General features: G+C 33.5%; 1 protein-coding gene across 1 annotated transcript in view; it reads right to left on the reverse strand.

Annotated features, from left to right (window-relative positions):
* The window catches only part of IPO8 (importin 8), a 51,463-nt gene that overhangs the window by 2,205 nt on the left and 30,086 nt on the right, over positions 1 to 19,172 (reverse strand). Inside the window, exons 17-23 of the mRNA XM_090272971.1 lie at positions 17,882 to 17,948; positions 13,432 to 13,557; positions 12,703 to 12,800; positions 9,562 to 9,657; positions 5,142 to 5,362; positions 2,993 to 3,198; positions 875 to 1,078 (exon numbers count right to left, since the gene is read on the reverse strand). Coding sequence (XP_090129097.1) covers positions 875 to 1,078; positions 2,993 to 3,198; positions 5,142 to 5,362; positions 9,562 to 9,657; positions 12,703 to 12,800; positions 13,432 to 13,557; positions 17,882 to 17,948 — 1,018 coding nt within the window. The remainder of the gene's footprint in view (positions 1 to 874; positions 1,079 to 2,992; positions 3,199 to 5,141; positions 5,363 to 9,561; positions 9,658 to 12,702; positions 12,801 to 13,431; positions 13,558 to 17,881; positions 17,949 to 19,172) is intronic.

Here is a 19,172-nt window from a genome sequence, read left to right on the forward strand (position 1 = left end):
ACCATCTTTAACCATTGCTTTCTCAAAGTCTTTCACCTATGTGCTTCTTTCCATCAAACACTGACCCAAAGACGATTGCCCATCGCTTGAGGAACATTTTAAAATATATCCCAAGATCCCACCCATGACCTAAAAGCTTCTGCAGATTAGGATGCACACCATGCCTGGAAGCACTGCCTAAGGGCAAACCCTCCCTATTCCCATCTCCACATTTACACTCTTTATTTTCCCTGTGTTTGGAAAGGCCTTCCCTGTACTCTCCACCTCTAGTTCCTGCTAAATTCCAATAAAACATAGACGTGGTTTTACCTTCATTAATAGCATTTGTAGCAACACTAAATAATGCCAATACATTATATTATCATTGTCTTGTTGGAAACAATATTTTATACACAAGGATGTTCACTTTAAGATTGCTTGTAATAGCAAAAAACAAAACAAAACTGGGTAACATTCATATGTCAGAGTGGAAATAAATTATGGTACAACCATAGGAATACTATGTAACGATAAAACAAAATATCTGTATTAATAAAATTTTGTCCATTATAATTTCCTAAACATTTTCATTGGTTTCTTATTTATTTTTAGTTCTACACATTTTCCATTTACAGATCTCATTTTTATACTGGGTTATTGGTCTTATTCATTTGAAGGAGGATTTTGTTAACTGTGGATCTTAAGCCTATGATATGTATGTGGTAAATATTTTCACCCAATCTTTATAATGAGTCCTTAACTGTATTTATAATGTCCTTTGCTATACAAAATTTATAAATAGTAGTTCATATAATAAAAAGACACCAAAACTTCTAACAAGGGGAAATGAAGAACTTAGAAAATATATATGAAGATTTAGGAAGTAAAGACATACCTAGCAGAGCTTGTGTAAAAAATTGATATTCATCCACACTATTGTCAAGATCAAGTGGAGTGCTGAATCCCTCAAGGGCAGTTTCTTCCAATAATTCTTCATCCCAGTCATCCTCATCTTCCTCCTCATCTTCACTTCTTCCATTATTCGATTGCATTGCTTGAGCACTTACATTCGCCTCCTCTTCATCACTTGAAATCTCCTCTGTGAATCCATTAATTATTGAAAAGGAATCAAAACATACACAAACAAAATATAAAATTACATAAAGAAAACAAAAATTATTAAATAACATTCTGGAAATGGAAAAACCACCACATTTTATATAAAATTATAAAAATAAACCTTATTTTTATTTTAGTTTCCTAAACTGAAAATGACTTGGTCCTCCTTACTGAAAAAAATTTCTAACTATGCCTAAATCTGTGGTCCTGCTGAACATTACTACTGTCTTGCTAAGCCTGCCTCATGTTTATTAATGTATAACACTATTTAACTGCAGATACCCAAATTAACTTTGTCAAAAGAGATATAAAATAATTGTGTAGTCCAGTGTATGTGTTTTATTTCTTCTTAATTTGAAACTTTAACTTTTTATTATGTCACCAATGGCAATGCTAATGGTCTCTGAATCACAACAAATTAAAACCTATGGCAATAAGAATTCAGATTTTACACTGCCAGTGATTCCACATGTGGGTACAATTACCTGACTAAAGTAATAACATGTTTTAAATAACAATGCACTCCCACTGAGAATTCAGGTCTTAACAATTAGCTAACTTGATTATGAACTGCTCAGAAACGCTTGAGTGAAGAAGTCATTTCTGCTAATAGAAACGGGAAAAGATAAAAATGTAAAGGAGAAATAAAATAGTTAGCTACATATGGGTTACAAAGTTAAAAGATACACTGTTTATTACCATGGACTCCTTTTATTTTCAGTGCTGTCTGTTCCAAGTCATTACACCAGTATTGTAAATAACCAGTAGACAATAAATACCTGGATTAAACTGCAAGGTAGTCTTAGAAATAAGGCAAGATGTCATAGTTTTTCCTACATACATAAACATATATACACACACACATGCCACATAAACATATATGCACATACATGCATGTATATGTGTGTGTGTGTCTGCATATAATTATGGAAACAGCAAGAGATACCTTTGCTAGTTAATTATACTATATTTTAGTAGGAAATGCATCAAGAAAGTCTGGAACATTACAGAATAACTTCCCTCAAGCCATATTAATTATAAATCAATAAAAAGTGGTCAATACAAGAACTTAGAAAAAGAGCATCACATACTTTTAAAAATTCTATAATTGTTGGAATATACTTAGCAAAAAAAAAAAAAAAAAACCATAAAAATTCTAGCAAAAAAAAAAAAAAATACTAGCATCAAAAAATTTAGCATCAAAAAGTAAAATTGTATGTTTTCCAGAAAAATTTGCTTTTAAACAGGAAAGGAAAAACACCACTTGGAGTTGAATAGTGTTACTTCCTGGGCCCTGTCAAGCAGTTTTGCAATATCATTAAATAAAATGAAGATCTAATATTCTTGAATCTAACAATCTTATTGACTCAATTAAGTAAATCACCTTCATTTATGTACTTAATTCTAAATGTATAATATGTAAACCACAAATATCTCCCAATTATAATTTTTGATTATGAGTCACCTAAAAAACATTTTTTAAAAAAGTCAGGAACTCTGCTAATCTGCTGTACTGACACTTCTGAGTCTAATGGTTCATTTAAGTCATAACTGCTGCCTTCACTGAGACTGTTAGCACCAATAAATAAATAAATAAATACTGGATTATTAACTTATTGTCAAGACCATTGAATCCTGTTATAAATGTATTTTCCCAGGATATAAGAACATTCACTAGGCTCAATAATAAATCATTTAAGTGTCGAAAGGTGAGCAAATATAAATTTATAACACATAATATAATTAAGTCAACCAAACCCAAAATATCTGATAAATGTGCAACAAGCCAAAGAACGTAAATCTGTTTCATGACTTCAAATAGACTAAGATTCAAAGAAAATGCATGCTCTAATCAGATTCAATTATAGCCTTCACTGAAAGTAGAAGGCTTTACCATTTTCTTCTGCATCACTTTTCTCTGCTTTTGAGCGATCTTCCCGATTTACCAGTTGTCTAGTAGCACAGACCTGCTTTAGTCCAAGGAAAAGGAAAAGAATTGAGGGCACAATCTGTCCCACCACAGCATCTACCGCAGGAGGTCGATTTTGCAATTCCAAGAGGATACTCAGTCCTATTATACACATCTTCCGGTCATGATGCCTACAAATTACAAGGGAAAAATAAATGTGCATGTGAGGAATGAGGACAAATTCTGAAGAACTAAAAAAGAAATGTCCAAGGTGTACTCTAAGGTTCATTCATTAGAATTATGCAGACATATCCTCCATTTTGTACAATATGAAATCCTATGTAAATGAAGTTTTATAAACCAATTATTATCATAAAAGACCTATGGGAGTCTGTAATTAATATAGTGAATCTTACTATATCAATTTATATTAATATAAATGCTATATCAGGGCCTCGGCATAACAAGTTTTATTAAAGAAGGGATACCTGTATTTGACAACATAAAATTCCTACCCAATGGAAAAAAGTAAGAGTTCCTTAGACTCTGTCTTTATTACATTAATCTACAACGTTTTTAGATATACTCTATGCTAATCTCAGGTGCCAAAAGCTAATTCATAAACTCAGCATCTAATAAGCTAAAACATAAATGTCTATAAGTAAATCTATTAAATGTGTTCTATTACACAAGATAAGAAAAAATTAATTAAAAAGGAAAAATGAACAATATACATTATATATATTTTTCTATTAAATGTTTAAGTTGTTTAAAACAAAAAATATTGACAATGAAAAGATTACTATATGGTATAACAATTCAAATTGTGGCACGAACAAAAACTTCATTTGCTGTGATTCAATTTGTTTAAAATGAAAGTAACATACAACAAACCTAATCATGAATATATTACAAGCTTCCGTTATTCTTCATTATCTGCATTGTTTGATTCATTCAAGTTACTGCTGCCAGAGGAGTATGCTATAACAGGAACTATACTTTCTCATCCATGTAGCCCCTAACTAGTAGTGCACACCAGGTGTCAAAGGGATCCCAGCAGAAGAGATGACTATAACGTGGGGCTCTGAAGAATCCAAGCATGCTCAGTCTATGCAATAGCTGAGACAGCCTTTTTATCTTTGGTAAAACTGCTTATAGATGCTTATAAAGAAGGAAGCTTACCAAGTGCATAACTGTGAGTGACCAAATCCCTACTCCCTAAATCTTTGTCAGAGACAACTTTAGGCACAATTTCTTTTTAAAGTATGTTCATCCCTTCAAGGCTTTCATAAGAAATCTAAACAGGGCCAAATTCCAGTCTCCTACAGATAGAATAATTTGAAGAAGTAGAGCAGGTTTTACAGATGTTTCCCCACTCCCGTTCTACCACTATCTCCCCACCACTTAGCAGTATCCTATTTCTCCTGCTGGAAGTCTTCCCACCGCCCCCAGCAAATTTTTCTAAATTGTATCTTACAACGCTTAAAAAAAAAAACATTCATTATTTCTAATGCTTTAAGCAAATTAGTCAGCAATCTAGCTCAAATTCTAGCATAACATGGTCACTACTATGTGTTGGGTCACTGGAGGTGGGCACATAACTACTTTGGAATCCCACTTTGCCTATGTTAGAGAACTAGGAGAGTGTTTCACAGAAGTCCAAACTCTCCTACCAGGGCAGCACCTCAGCTACAGCTAACAATCCTGACCCCACATTTGAGAAAGGGCTCCCTTGAAACCTGCAAGGTGTTCAATATCCTGCGACAGTACATTATACTTTACCAGACTGGTCATTTCCTTAGACACCTGATTCCATTCGGAATGTTTTTACCCCTAGACACTCAAAAGTCATGGAACCTGGATGGACACTTAGTTTTTGTTACGTGCAGATGCAGCAATACATGTAAGTCAAAAATAAGTGGGAAAGGGCTATACCTAATTCTCAAAGCCGACATTTCATCCACTAGATTACACTGCTGAACACATTCTTCATTCTCTAAAAATTAAATATCTTAACAATACACTAAAAATAATTCCTAAGATATGAAAATCATCTATGTGCTATTATATGTACATATTTAAAATTCAACTTTTCAGAAACAGAAATGCAGTGAAAAGTCAGGAGCACACATACCCAAGAAAACAATCTGTATCATTCATCCACTGATTTATAAACTGTACAGTTACAGGTCCAGGGTTGTGAGGCAACTGAATTCTTTCCAAAGTATGTAGCAGCAAGTCAGGGTTATAGTACAAGGCAGCAATTGCAACCTGGAGACACATAGTACGGAGCTCACTAGTTTTGACCCCTCGGGTTAATCTCTCCAAAACAAGTTGAACAAAGGGTGGAATGCACTAGAGAAAAAAAAAAAAAAGAGAGAGAGAATCAACCATACACAGAGAAAGCTGAATGTTGATAAAAAGTATAATCAATAAATAACATACTCTTCATAGCAATAAATCTTTTGATTATTTAAATCATTATTAGACATATTAAATGTATATTCTCAAAAAAACAGAGAGATGAAATGGCCAAAGACAGGTCCTACAGCAGTGCCAGGAAGTCTCCTTTGGTTTTCAGGGCAGATTACAGTTAGCTGGACATTGTCCTACAAAGTCCGTATCCAAATGGTGGCAATAATCCAAATATGGTCTCAGCCTTTCCATGTTTAAGGTAAAATGAGTATGGTGATAAATCAAACTGGGGATTTGAATAGGCCTTAGAATAAGCATGATATGATAAGAATTTCTCTTGAGAAAGTAATTTCTGTGGGAATAAGTAAAAGACTAAAGATAAAATGATGGACTTGGTACAATAAAACAAAATCATCTGACTCCAATTCAAAAATGAAAATGAAACATTAGAAGTATTTGCCAATAGTTATTTTCAATTAAAATGGATGGGCTGAAATCATCTGTGTAAAATAAAATTCCAAGGTCTTAATATATAAGCTCATGTGAAAAGTAAATTTTAACAATCAAAGTTTAAGGGAAAAATGGAATGAATAGGCAGAACAGAGAAAATTTAGGGCACTGAAACTACTCTATATGTTACTACAATGGTGGATATATATCATTATAAATTTGCCCAAACTTATAGAATGTACACCAAGAGTGAACCCTAATGTAAACTATGGACTTTGAGTGACTATGATGGTGTCAATGCAGGTTCATCAATTGTAACCAATGTACCACTCTGGTGGGGATATTGGTAATGGGAGACACCATGTGTGGAGGCAGGGAAATATGGGACATCTCTGCACTTTCTGCTGGATTTTGCTATGAAGCTAAAAGTGCTCTAAAACATAAAGTTTATTTAAAAATGAATTAAAACCGAGTTTCATGTAGACACTTGAGAGTCAAATTGTTTTCTTTAGTATGCAAAAAGCACTGCAATTCACAAAATTCTAGCCTTGTTTAGGATGATACATTAAATCAGAACACATGATTGATTATATGTGGATCTTTTAAGACAGATTTTAAAGGAGGTGACTAATTTAACTCTACTGATTTCTTATATCTGATATAGAAGATTCTGTGTTCTGATTTGATAGCACAACACATATAATATATAGGCTACCTTAAAAATTATTATTACTATGATCAAAGAAGTATTGTGAATCCATGAGGCCACAAGAAAATGTACTGAGCTCCAAAGGCTTTTTTTGAGATCTTTTAAAAATAAATTTTTATTTTAACAAATATTTACTATTCCATGCAAAGCCATTAAGAATATACAGAAACTTTGAGTTTTTAAAGCTAGAAAAATTATTTTTAAATTTTCCTTTTATATTACATTATTACAAAATCAGTTAAGGGGACTGGTTGAACAAGCTACGAAAATCCACAAATAAAGAAATATGCAGGTTCACAAAGGAATGAAGACTATCTCTACCTACAACTATGGAATGACATGCAGGATACATTAAGTGAAGACAGCAAGAATGAAAAGCATATGTATAGTATGCTACTACTTAAAAAGGTAAGGAGAGAATGAATACATCTATTTGCTTATTTTTTCAAATGAAATATAAACTAAAAATTGGGGAGAAAATGAGACAAGAGAGTAAGAAGAGAGGGAATAGGGATAGAAGCTAAACTTTCCTAAGCATACCTTATTTGATAAATTAGACTTCTGAACTATGTTTTATGTACTATTCATTTTAAAATTTTTAAGCAATCCCTAAAAATTAAAATTAAATAAATGAATCAACCAGACTATTTTAAATGACTTTCAAATGTAATGATTTGACTATATTTTGACTATATATATCCCTTGTGTATAAATATACTCTATAAACAGAGCTACTAAAATAATCTTAAACTGTTAATAGTAATTACATGTTGGTGATAATATTGGTATAATTACTCTGAAATTATATGTACATATTAGTGGGATAAAGCAAGTAATTATGATGAGAACCAGGATTTTTGGTATGATAGATATAGATTAGGATCGATTCAGTTATATAAAAATAACTGAAATAAAAATATAGCCCTGAATTTGAACCAAAAATATCCACATGCAGTAATGATGTAATAATCCAAAAAAAAAAAAGTACAATATCTATTTTCTGGCTCTCTTATGTAGAAACAACAACCAACTCCATACTAGTAAATATCCCTTTTGCTTAATCTTGAAATACCACTTCCCAGGGTAAGGCAAGAAATGTATAAGATGAACCTGGAACATCTAGTCAAACCAGATAGCAAGGAAACTACCAAATTTTACTAGTCAGATCAAAAGAATGCATATGACAAACTCAAGAGTCTTCCACCAGACAAATGTTGAAACAAGTTTCCTTCTTCACACCATTTACAAAAATTAACTCAAAATAAATTAAAGAGTTAAATGTTAGGGTTAACAAGGAATCTTTTTTGTTTTCCTAACCCAAGGAACATGTATTAATTGTGTTGAAAGTGCTGTTTGGAAAAGGGTGATATATAAAATAGGCTCTTTACAAAGATCACCAGAACTGACTCAACTGACCAAGGAATTAAAAAATAGAAAAGCTTTTAATTACTAAAATCAGAAACAAAATACAGTTAATACTACCAACCTACAGAAACAAAAATGTAAGAAAATTTTATGAACTGCCTATGTTAATGAACATGAAATAGACAAACTGCTATAAAGATGCAAACCACTGAAACTGACTTAAAAAGAAACAGAAATATGAATAACCCTATACAAATAAAAGAAACTGAATTAGTAATTTAAAAACTACCCATGAAAAAAAGCTCAGGCACAAATGGCTTCAAACATTTAAAGAACACCAAACTTCACAAACTCTTCCAGAAGAAAGAAGAGAGCACATTCCAACTCACTCTATGAGATAGTTGCTCTGATACCAAGGCCACAAATATCACAAGAAAAAAATCTTCAGATGAATATCACTTATGAAGACAGACACAAAAATACTTTTACAAATACCAGCTAACTGAATCTGAAAATGCATAAAACCGGTCATACTCCATGACCAAGTAGGATTTATACCAGAAATGCATGCTTGACTAAACATCTGAAAAATCAGTTAATGCAACACACCACACCATATAAATAGAATAAAGGACAAAATGACTGATCATCTCATTAGATGCAGGAAAAAAAATCTGACAAAACTCAACACCCCTTTATGTAAAAACACACTCAAAAAAATAGAGACAAGAACTCCCTCGATCTGCTAATAGACATCTATGAAAAACTCACAGCTAACATCAGACTTAATGGTGAAAGATTGAATGCTTTCCCCATAAAATTAGTAATAAGACAAGATGCCTCCTCTTCACGTTTATTCAACATTGCACTGGAGGTTCTAGCCAAGGCAATTAGGCAAGAAAAATAAAATTAAAAGCACCCAGATTGGAAAGGTAAAACTATTTGCAGATGACATGGCCTTTTATATAGAAAATCCTGACAAATTCACTGAAATTCTATTAAAGCTAAAAAACAAGTTCGGCAAGGTTGCAGAACACGAGATAAGTACACACACCAAAAAAATGTATTTCTATGTACAGGCAATCAGCAGTTTAAAAATAAAATTAAGAAAATAATTCCATTATGATACCATTAAAAAAGAATAAAATACTTATAAGTAGTTTAACAAAAAAACTGCAAAACTTATACTCTGAAGATTCCAAAGCATTATTAAAAGAAATTAAAGACACCCTAAAGAAAAGTAAAGGCATCCCATGTTCAGAGATGGAAAGACTAAATATTCTTAAACAGCACATACAAAAAACAAAGGGAAAACTCAAATCGCTGGGAATCCAATTGTGTGGGATTTACACATTATCTTCTTTATGACTTGCCTGATAGCCCCTTAAATGATTATGTATTTTTCTGTGCATCTCTTTCTCATCTAAAATGTAAGGTACAATTTCCAAATTGCATGAATACTTTCCTTTGTCATTTAAATAGGATTTTCACCAGCAAGCACAAACTATATATAGGCTATCTTTTTAAATTTCCAACATAATATAAACAAATATCAATCAGGACTATACATTTTAAATATAAGTGTCAAGTGAGAGGCTTTCCACACACACGTTACCTGATCAATGCCCCTCCCTTTGCACTGAAGAATGATGACTTCCAGAAGCTTGGCGGCATGGCACTCTGCATCCTCTCCCGCATCCCCACACAGCACCTGCCGTAATCACAATGAGCTCTGCAGTGAGTGGCACTGAGTAAAGTTTAATGAAGTCCACGTGAAGCATCTACCTCATAAAAATTCAGCCATTAAAATCATAGCTTTGCTTGGTTTTTAAGTTTACCTTGCCAACACAAAGAGGAAAGGTCAAAACAAAATCAATCTATCTTCTTCATCTATTCTAATTCCTCATAAAAAGTAAAAATTCATTTAACTTTGGTGTAATAAAGTGGACTATATGAGTTAATTATCTAGATAAATGAGGCTTCTCTCTAATTTTTTTATTTAATCTTTACTGTACTTTTTTCCGTCACCATTTAGTCCCCTTATTAGCCCCCGCCCCGCAGCAGTCACCACACTGTTTTCCGTGTCCATGAGTCCTTTCTCCTTTAAAGAACCAAAACAATAGAACAATTGTTTAAAAATGTTTAAATCTTCCTTTTAAACAATAAAACAAACTCTGTATTTTCCAAATCTTTTTGAATTCTTGTCCATATGCACCCATTTCTTTCATAAAAATAATAATTTGATATTATATACTTTTTAAGGTTCCCAGAAGAGAGCAGAGGCTGCTTGTGTTAAAAACGAGGAAAGATGGAAAAATAAGAGTTCAAACACAAGACATAAAAAGAACATACTTAACCGAAAGAATAAAGGTGAGACAGATATTAAGTATATAGACAAAAAGAAGTAACAAACAGAAGCCAAAAATAGAGTCATTGAAAAAAGACTTAATAAGCAACTTTTATTTTTTTAAAAATTTCAAAAAGCAAATAAAATAAAATAAAATATTATGAATAAATGAGATGTAAATACAAATAAGGAAAGATTAAATAAGAGAATACTATGGGGAACACTCTATTCCACATATATTTGAAAACTTAGATGAACTGGATAATCTTGTAGACAAATACAATTTAAGAAAACTGAATTAAAAAGAAATTCCAGATAAAAATGACAGATTGAAAACTCTCATTTAATTTTATTACTTCCCAAAAGACCATTAAAGAGATAATAAAGAGATTTTAGAGGCATATATTATGAAAGATAGAAGAAAAAAAGAGACAGTTATAAAATTTTGGAAGCTAGAGAACAGATGGAACAGTGAGTTGTATAGTAAGCAGACAGCTGCTAAAGACAAGAATCAACCCTATTTACATAAATTTAAAATTCTACCTCTAGGGCCATGTATATAGATCTAGATTCTAAATGTGGATGGGCTCTGGAACCAGAAAGTCACAGCTCAAATTCCAGCTCTGCCATTTAGTAGCCATATTTTTACTTTTGTTTTTTAATAAAACAAGTTTATTTTATATTTTTTATTCACCATCCCAAGTGAATTTTTAATTTATTTTTAAGTATATTTTTAAGCATATTTTATTGATTATACTATTACAGTTGTCCCAATTCTTTTCCCTTTGCCCCCCCTCCACCTGGTACCCACCTTCAGCAATTCCCCACCCCACCCCCCCAGTTCATGGTAGCTGTATTTTTAGAAAAGCTACTTAACCTGAGTCTTACTGTTCCCATCTGTAAAAGGAGGATGATAATATACCTACCTCACTGGGTTGTAGGATACAAAAAAGAAAAAAAAAACCTCTCCATTTTCCCAAAAGTGCATTTACTGGGGCTTTTGTTTGTTGGTTTTGTTTTCCCACCCCCACCCCCTCAAAAATAAAAAGAAACAAAATATATTTCAGTAATTTAAAAATAGATTAAGTCTGGCTCTAGAACCAGAGTGCCTGGGTTCAAATCTGGCTCCAACACATAGTGTCTTAGGACAATTTACTAAATTTCAGGCACACTGTAGGCAATTGTGGTTCAGTCTCCTAAAGATTAAATAAGTCAATATGTATAAAGTACTTAGGAAATACCTGATATACTGTAAGGGTTCAATAACTACTAATGATTATTAAAACCAAGAATAAGAAACATTTTCACTACCTGACAAGTATAAGTACATCATTGTGAATATTACTTTTATTCTCCTGCTATACTACAAAGTAGTTTTAAGTTACTAACAGAACATGCAGAACAATTATGTTCTCTACTTATTGCTTTCTCTCCCTCTTTTCCTCACTAGCAGTCATTTCTGTAACTTAGGAAAAACTGAAGAACGCCAAGTTATTATGATTTAACAAGCTGGGCTGTTAGAGCTAAAGGAATCTTTAAAAAATCATGATTCTACATCTTCAGTTTATATGTGATGAAACTTAGTGACTTCCCCAAATCTTTCAGGGTCTTTTAAACTGAACTGAGACCTAAATCAGATATACTGATTATTGGTTCAACGCTCGTAACAGGTCCTGCTACACAGCCCTTCCCGTGAGGAAAATAGGTTGTACGCTAATATTTTACTCCCAACTCCAAGGCCAAACTGTTAGGTCTGGCTATTTGAGCTTTCTACACTCTGCCAGCTGTATGCAATACAGTTTTATATTTATGTATAGACATACTGTATATTGACCTACAGAAGGGAAACATTATTTAGTCACTAATGACTCCAAGATGTAATAGAAGGCCAAATCTAACCTATGACAAAGATAACACAGTAAACAATCATGTTTCTGCATAAATGTACAGTTACGATTGTGTAGCTTACAAATTATCCTGGACTGAGCTAAATGATGCTGTTTTTCCAACAATTTCAATCTTTTCTCTTACATTATTTATGGTCAAATTACCTATATCTAGTGACTTCCAATATGTACAGTCAATTAAAAGAAAAATCAATGGCTGATCAACTGCATGGTTATTTTCCTAGCACTTTAGTCAAGTAGCAAGTTTGCATTTTTTGAAAGAAACAAACACAAAGAAAATCATTTACCTCAATATTACGAAGTACACAGTTGTAAGAGTGGCAAACATTCTTAATCAAAACACCCACATGAACTTTTCAAATTACAATTTCAAACTCCATTTTAAAAACATGAGACAACAAATATATGTTGATGAAGACAATACAGAAGAACTACATGCATAAGAAACAAACTGAAAGAGTAAAATACTCAACACTACAACAGCTAATTACGGCATGCTTACCTTTCTACACATTGTGAAAAGTATTTCTAAATGCTTTGGATTTGATAGTAAAGTATTTGTATCTATGGTCACATAATTATGCAGGAGAGGCATCATGTCTGAAAAAAATGTCAAAATCCCGGTGAGATTTGAGCAACAGGAGTAGAAATAAATTATTGCCACTGAAACCACATTTCTGTTGTACCCACACACTACTGTCTTCCCTTGCAACTGTGAAATGCTAGAAACAAAAATGATAAATTTATTTATAAATGAAAATTTGGATCAGAAAGAATAAAATGCTCATTATTTGATGTAGTGATGGTCCTGAATATTCTTTTCTCCACAGCAATCAGCATCTGACATACTACATGTTTTCTTGCTTGTTTATGCATTTCTATACCTTCCCTTTTCCCCCCACTAGAATGAAAACGTCATAAAAGCAAGGGCTATTTTGTTCTCTGCTGCATAGCTGATCTTAGAACAGTGCCTGGAATATAGTCAGTATTCAGAAAATACCAACTTAATTGCTCTGACCACAAACTAATTTAAGATACAATAGGAAACAGGCTCCCTCCTATTGCCTATATTCCTGAAGCTGAAAATCACTGCTAAAACAGTCCCATGCTTTGCTTGTCAGGGAAATAAGAACAATTATTCTCTGATTAATATTATGTCTTTATTTCAAGTGTCAAATGAAATAATATGTAGACACAGAAAAACAAAAATGTTACATGGTCAAAACCATACCTGTAAAGTATTCAAAGCAATCCTGCTGAAACACCTCATACAATATCCCTAGAAGCTGCCACATTTGAGGGGAAATTGCATGGCAGGTTAAACTATAAGCCAGTGAAAGAATTTCTTCATAGAATTCTAGAAAGAAGAAAATCTTAAGTCAGAATGCTAGGGAAGAGCAAAAAATTAAACACAAAGCCAGGAGGATTTAGACTATACACTCCTACAGATAACGCATCCCTTTCTCGATGTGCACATTTTCAGCTGCAGGTATTTGCCACCTTCCATTTCTTACCAAGATCTGCCCCCAACTCAATAAGGCAAAGATTTCTTTTTACTAAACACGTATAATAGTGAATATTTTGTAATATATAAAATATACTTTATGCTTATAAAACTAATAGAAATGGATAAAAGAAGGAACAGATTTTTGTGTCTCTCTCATGCATAGGATTTTAAATTTACAAGTAATTAATATTCTTTGGGGAGTTTAATAAGCTAGGCTAAAACATCTGCCTGTCTCAAATATTTTTACAAACTATATACTGGACGGTATTTATTCAATTTACATACCTTGTAAAACTTATATAGTATTTTTCAATCTATCAAGATAATTATACCCACTCTAAAGTAGAAGAGTCCAGAGGGAATGCTCTTGTATTTACATATATATTTATTACTACCATAAGTCTAAAGGGAATTATATCTAAACATACTATCGGAAAACACAAACCTCAATGTAAAAATTTCAAATAAGTCCTACCATGTCATTGAGAGAAAAGTCTAACTTCAATTTTTTTTTTCCTCATTAAAAGGAACTAATATTCACCCTGGAGGCTTGAATAAAGTGTTTTTCTGTAACATTATTTAAAATGATACATTCAAAAACTACTAATACAGGTATTTGCCTTACTGAAAGCAAAATAGAGTGTAAATCACAGACAGAGGGAAATGATTTATGTAAGATAATCACTTGAAAAACAACAAAGTATCTGAATATAAAATCTCTGAAAGTTCTGTTCATCATTACCCCACCCTGGAAGATGAAAAAAGGAGAGCAAATGCCTCCTCCTAACATGAGCTGTAAGGTAGAAAAGGGGCCCGGTATTTCCTGTCACACTCTTGAAACCACAGCCTGTGTGTATGACCTGGCCACTCAGATGCTCAAGACCAGGACTTTGAAACTTGAGGGAGAAACTAGACGGCACAAAGCTGTCACACGTTATTTTTTGCGGCTGTGCTGGAATCCAGACTGTGATGGGCAGCAGCCTAGAACCCAGTGCTGACAAAGGCGGCTCTGGCCTTCTAAGCAGACAATTTCTATGCAGAATTCTGGCTGGCTCTACCTAACTCCAGCCTCCCCACTGACTCAGCAAACTACCAAATATCTTCCCCTAAATTCCACTTTTGCTGCAATTGACCAGAAGTTATTTTAATCATTCTCAATCAAGAAGACTGTTAGGGTAGAATGTTTTACGAAGTTTGACTTCCTGCATATGATAAAGCATTTAAAGCAGTAATAGCTAAGCCTGACTTTTAGTAAATAAAATTTTATGAGTAAATCAGCAACAAAAACAGGCAGAGAAGGAAGAGAAAGTGGAACAATGGAAAGAGACGAGACCATGGACATAAACATGCTCAGACTGCTGTGGCTGGGACCTTGGAATGACAGATTCGACCCGTGACATCTTGCAGAACATTTCTGTTTTGTTTTTTTAATCTGAGATCCTGTATGGCCAAATACTGGTTCAGAAAGGGCCATTAGGATTAAATGCATCACAGCTAAAAATAGAGAGAGATTATCCATCACCCTGGGACTTGGGAAGGGACAGGAGATTCAAACCATGGTTTTCTCCTCTGCCCTCTGCACCCAAGAAATAGGCCCCTTTCCTTAACATCCTGATGCTGCAATTGCTCAAATCAAATATTGGTATAGGTAGATTACAGAAGGCTGAGGATAAACTATTTCCAGTTGCCTTACTTCGGTCTCCCTCCTCAAGATTACTTTAAATTTAAATGGAGAATTTTCAAGTTACAATCTCTTCTGTAAGTAAGGACATAAGTGAATACACTCTTTAAGCTTATCACTTTCTCAATTTTAACATCTTCTCCAATTACAATATTTCAAGATCCTGAAAAGTATAAAACAGTAATTACAAAATAATTCTTGCTGCTACCTAGAAGAAAAGCAAATATTTGTAATTCTGGAACACATAAGCAATTAAAACATAAAAACTTCTCTGCCTCCCTTTGTAAATGCATTTTAAGTATAGAATAAATTTTTATTTCATGATTGAGCTTGTCTTGGTTGTTTTCAGGCTAAGTACACAGCCATTTCAATTTGTATCCAGTTCTTAAGGTACATACCAAAAACCTAAAAAGTCACGAAGTTGTGGTTCTTTTCTAAACAATGACTCCAGTGACTTCCCAGCTAAAAATATGGAGGCTAATTTTCCTTCATAGTTACAAGTACCAATAGCTTCAAATGTTGATATGCTGTTATATCAAAGTCCCACTAATTCACAAGTTAATATCATATGCTCTACACAATCAAATTTCCAATCTTTCATAGCACATTAACAAAGTAACTAGGAAAACTGGGTCATGACATCAAAGATGTTACAGAGTGCATAAAATTCTGACAGGGAGAACCAAAATCAAGGAGTGATTTGTCTTTAGTAAACAATTCTACCAAGAACATGGGAATAGAAGAATTTAAAATGTTCAAGACATATTAAATGCACAACCGACTCCAAAGTTCCACTTTGTACACTTTGTATTACAGGATATAAAAACTGCCCCATCTATGGAGTGTTAGCTGACACCCGTGATAATCAAAGTCTCTCATATTCAATACTCTGGTTGTATCAGAAAATAAACCACCAGTAATTCCATCTTTAAAAAAAAAAAAAGCAGTCACACTTAAAATATGGAATGAGATGAGGTGGAATTTCCTCCTTAAAAATGATTCTAGAACTACAAAAACTTGCATTTATAAAATACTCGGTAAAAATATTCCTCTGGATTGTACAAGAAGGGATACAGAGACCACTAATAAGACATGGTCCATGATATTCATCAGACATGGCTTCTTTGCCTCCTGCTTCAACAGAGGCTGGACTCTTGTTTTTAGTTTCTCCATTTTAATTTCCTAGTGAGCCATCTCAGCCTATTTTTCCTTTGCTCCCCTTGCCCCTTTGTGTGCTTTCTTTTTTTTTGTCTGCAGATTTAGCCTTTCCTGCCACCTTTTTCTGCTTTGCTTCCACGTTAGCAAGAGCAGGTTCAGCTGACAACCTCGCTGATCTCTCCTGGGTTCCTTGGTCGCCACCCCTTGGCGGAGTCGACCTTCCCCCTGGGCATCGCGTGACAGCGGGAGCCTCATGAACCTGGGCTGCCTGGCCACTGCTGCGTCCCCCACCCTTAAGTATATAATATTTTTATATCTCTTATCTGTGTCTTAGTGTAATACTCAAATATTCCAAAACAGCTGCCTCCCCTCGTTATCCATAGTTTTGCTTTCCATGGTTTCAGTTACCAGCAGTCAACTGCACTCCAAAAATATGAAATGGAAAATTCCAAAGGTAAGTTTTGAATCACACTCTGTTCTGAGTCGCACTCTGTTCTGAGTAGCATGATGAAATCTCACACCATCCCGTTCTGTCCTGCTGGGGCCATGAACCATCCTTTAGTCCAGAGCACCCACACTGTATATACTAACCCCCCATTACTTAGTGGCCCTCTTGACTACCAGACTGACTATCACAGTTTCCCAGTGCTTGTGTTCCATAGCCCTTATTTTACTCAATAATGGCCTCAAAGCCATTCACATAGCTGTTACTACAGTATATTGTTATAGCTGCTCTATTTTATTATTTTTTATTAATCTCTTACTGTGCCTAATTTATAAATTAAACTTTATCATAGGTATGCATGTGCAGAAAAATACAGTTATATAGAGGGCTTAGTATTATCCACGGTTTCAGGCATCCACTGAGGGTCTTAGAACATATCCCCCGAGGATAAGTAATATCCTTACTTATCCTTACTTGCTTTACACAAATTGACACTTTGCTAAAAAATAAAGGTGTCTTTGGATGCAGTAAGTGGTTAAATAAGACTCTAATCATGTCACATAAATAATTCTGTTTATTAGTGTAACATTTTCATTAAGAATTCCTCACCTGAACCCTGTCCCGGTTCTTGGTTTCTAAAAACGTAAAGTTTAAAATTCACTGCCCTTTGAAAATTCTAAGACCAAAAGTTCTTAATTGGATGCATTAAAGTTTCTCTCTAAATAAAAATACAGATATTAGAAAGTATATCCAAAAACTGAAGAGAATGCCATCTTCTCTTCCTCAAAACTGTCCATCTTTCTTGATTTTAAAGGGCTAAAAATGTACTGAAAGTTCACCAGATTTTTTAAAATTCTCAATTTCTATTTTTATTCAACCTTTAAACTTACCAATTACATGTTTCTGTAAAACAAGATCAATGATCCGTAGACAGATATTCTCTAACTGCTGAGTAACCTAAAGACAATTTTAAACAGTTTAAAATTCATCATAACTCTTAAATTAATCTATAAATTTATCATTATCCCATTAAAAATACAAACAGGACTTTTTTCAGAGAAGTTGACAAGTTAATTCTAAACTTCATGTGAAAAATTAAACATGCAATAATACCAGAAAATTCTGAAATGTAAATCAATGATGGAAATGAGAATTAAATCCATAATAAAATTACAAATTAAATTAGTTCCTTACCTCATATGTTATACCAAAATAAATTCCTAGTAGATCAAAGGTTTCAATGTGAAAACTTTAGATATTAAAAACACTAAGAGATATAAATTGTGTATAATCCTAAAGAAGGACAATGACTCAAAGCCCAGAAACCAGTAATAAATATATGGAGTCATTTGGTATCAAAAATTAAAGATCTCTACATAGAGCAGAGGAAGAGTTAAAGATAAATGAAAAATTGAGGGAAATATTTTCAAATGGTAATACAAAGATAAAATTTCCCTCACATGAAATCACATCAACAAAAAGAAAGGCAAAGATTATAAAAAGAGAAATATAAATGGACCTTAACCTTATAAAAAGATGTTTACTCTAACACATAAGAATACAAATTCTAAGCACAGGATTAATACTTTTCACCTATCAGACTGCCAGTGATCTACTGGCAGGGACTTTAGCTCTGGTGGAGTGGCTCAGTTGGTTGGAGCATCATCCTGCACGCCAAAGGGTTTGGGGTTCAATTCCTGGCTAGGACACATGCCTGGGCTGCAAGTTTGGTCCCCGGTGGGGTGCCTGAGGGAGGCAAGGAATTGATGTTTCTCTCTCACATCGATTTTTCTTCTCTCCCTTTCTCTCTCTCTAAAATCAATGAATATATCATCCTCAGGTGAGGATTTACACTGATTTAGGACAACCAAATGTCCACTTAACAAGAGATAATTAAATTAAATCCATTAACAAGGGACTGGTTAAGTAAATTTGATATATCATACAAAGAGATATGCTACTATTAAAAATATGTAACTTTACCGACTAATATGGAAGAATCATAAAGAAATAATAAGTAAAAAATGGCATATGGAAACCGTATGCTATCATTTTCATTACAGAAAAATACACATACTCCATTCACTTTTTGCCTGGATATTATAATAGAAAATCTCTGGAAGGATACAAAAAACCTGGTCAAGGAGCTGCCTCTTTGAGAGGAGGGAGAATCAGATGACT

Source organism: Furipterus horrens, unplaced genomic scaffold (genome assembly GCF_987537825.1).
Source record: "Furipterus horrens unplaced genomic scaffold, mFurHor1.1.pri manual_scaffold_4, whole genome shotgun sequence".
Classification (NCBI taxonomy): Eukaryota; Metazoa; Chordata; class Mammalia; order Chiroptera; family Furipteridae; genus Furipterus; species Furipterus horrens.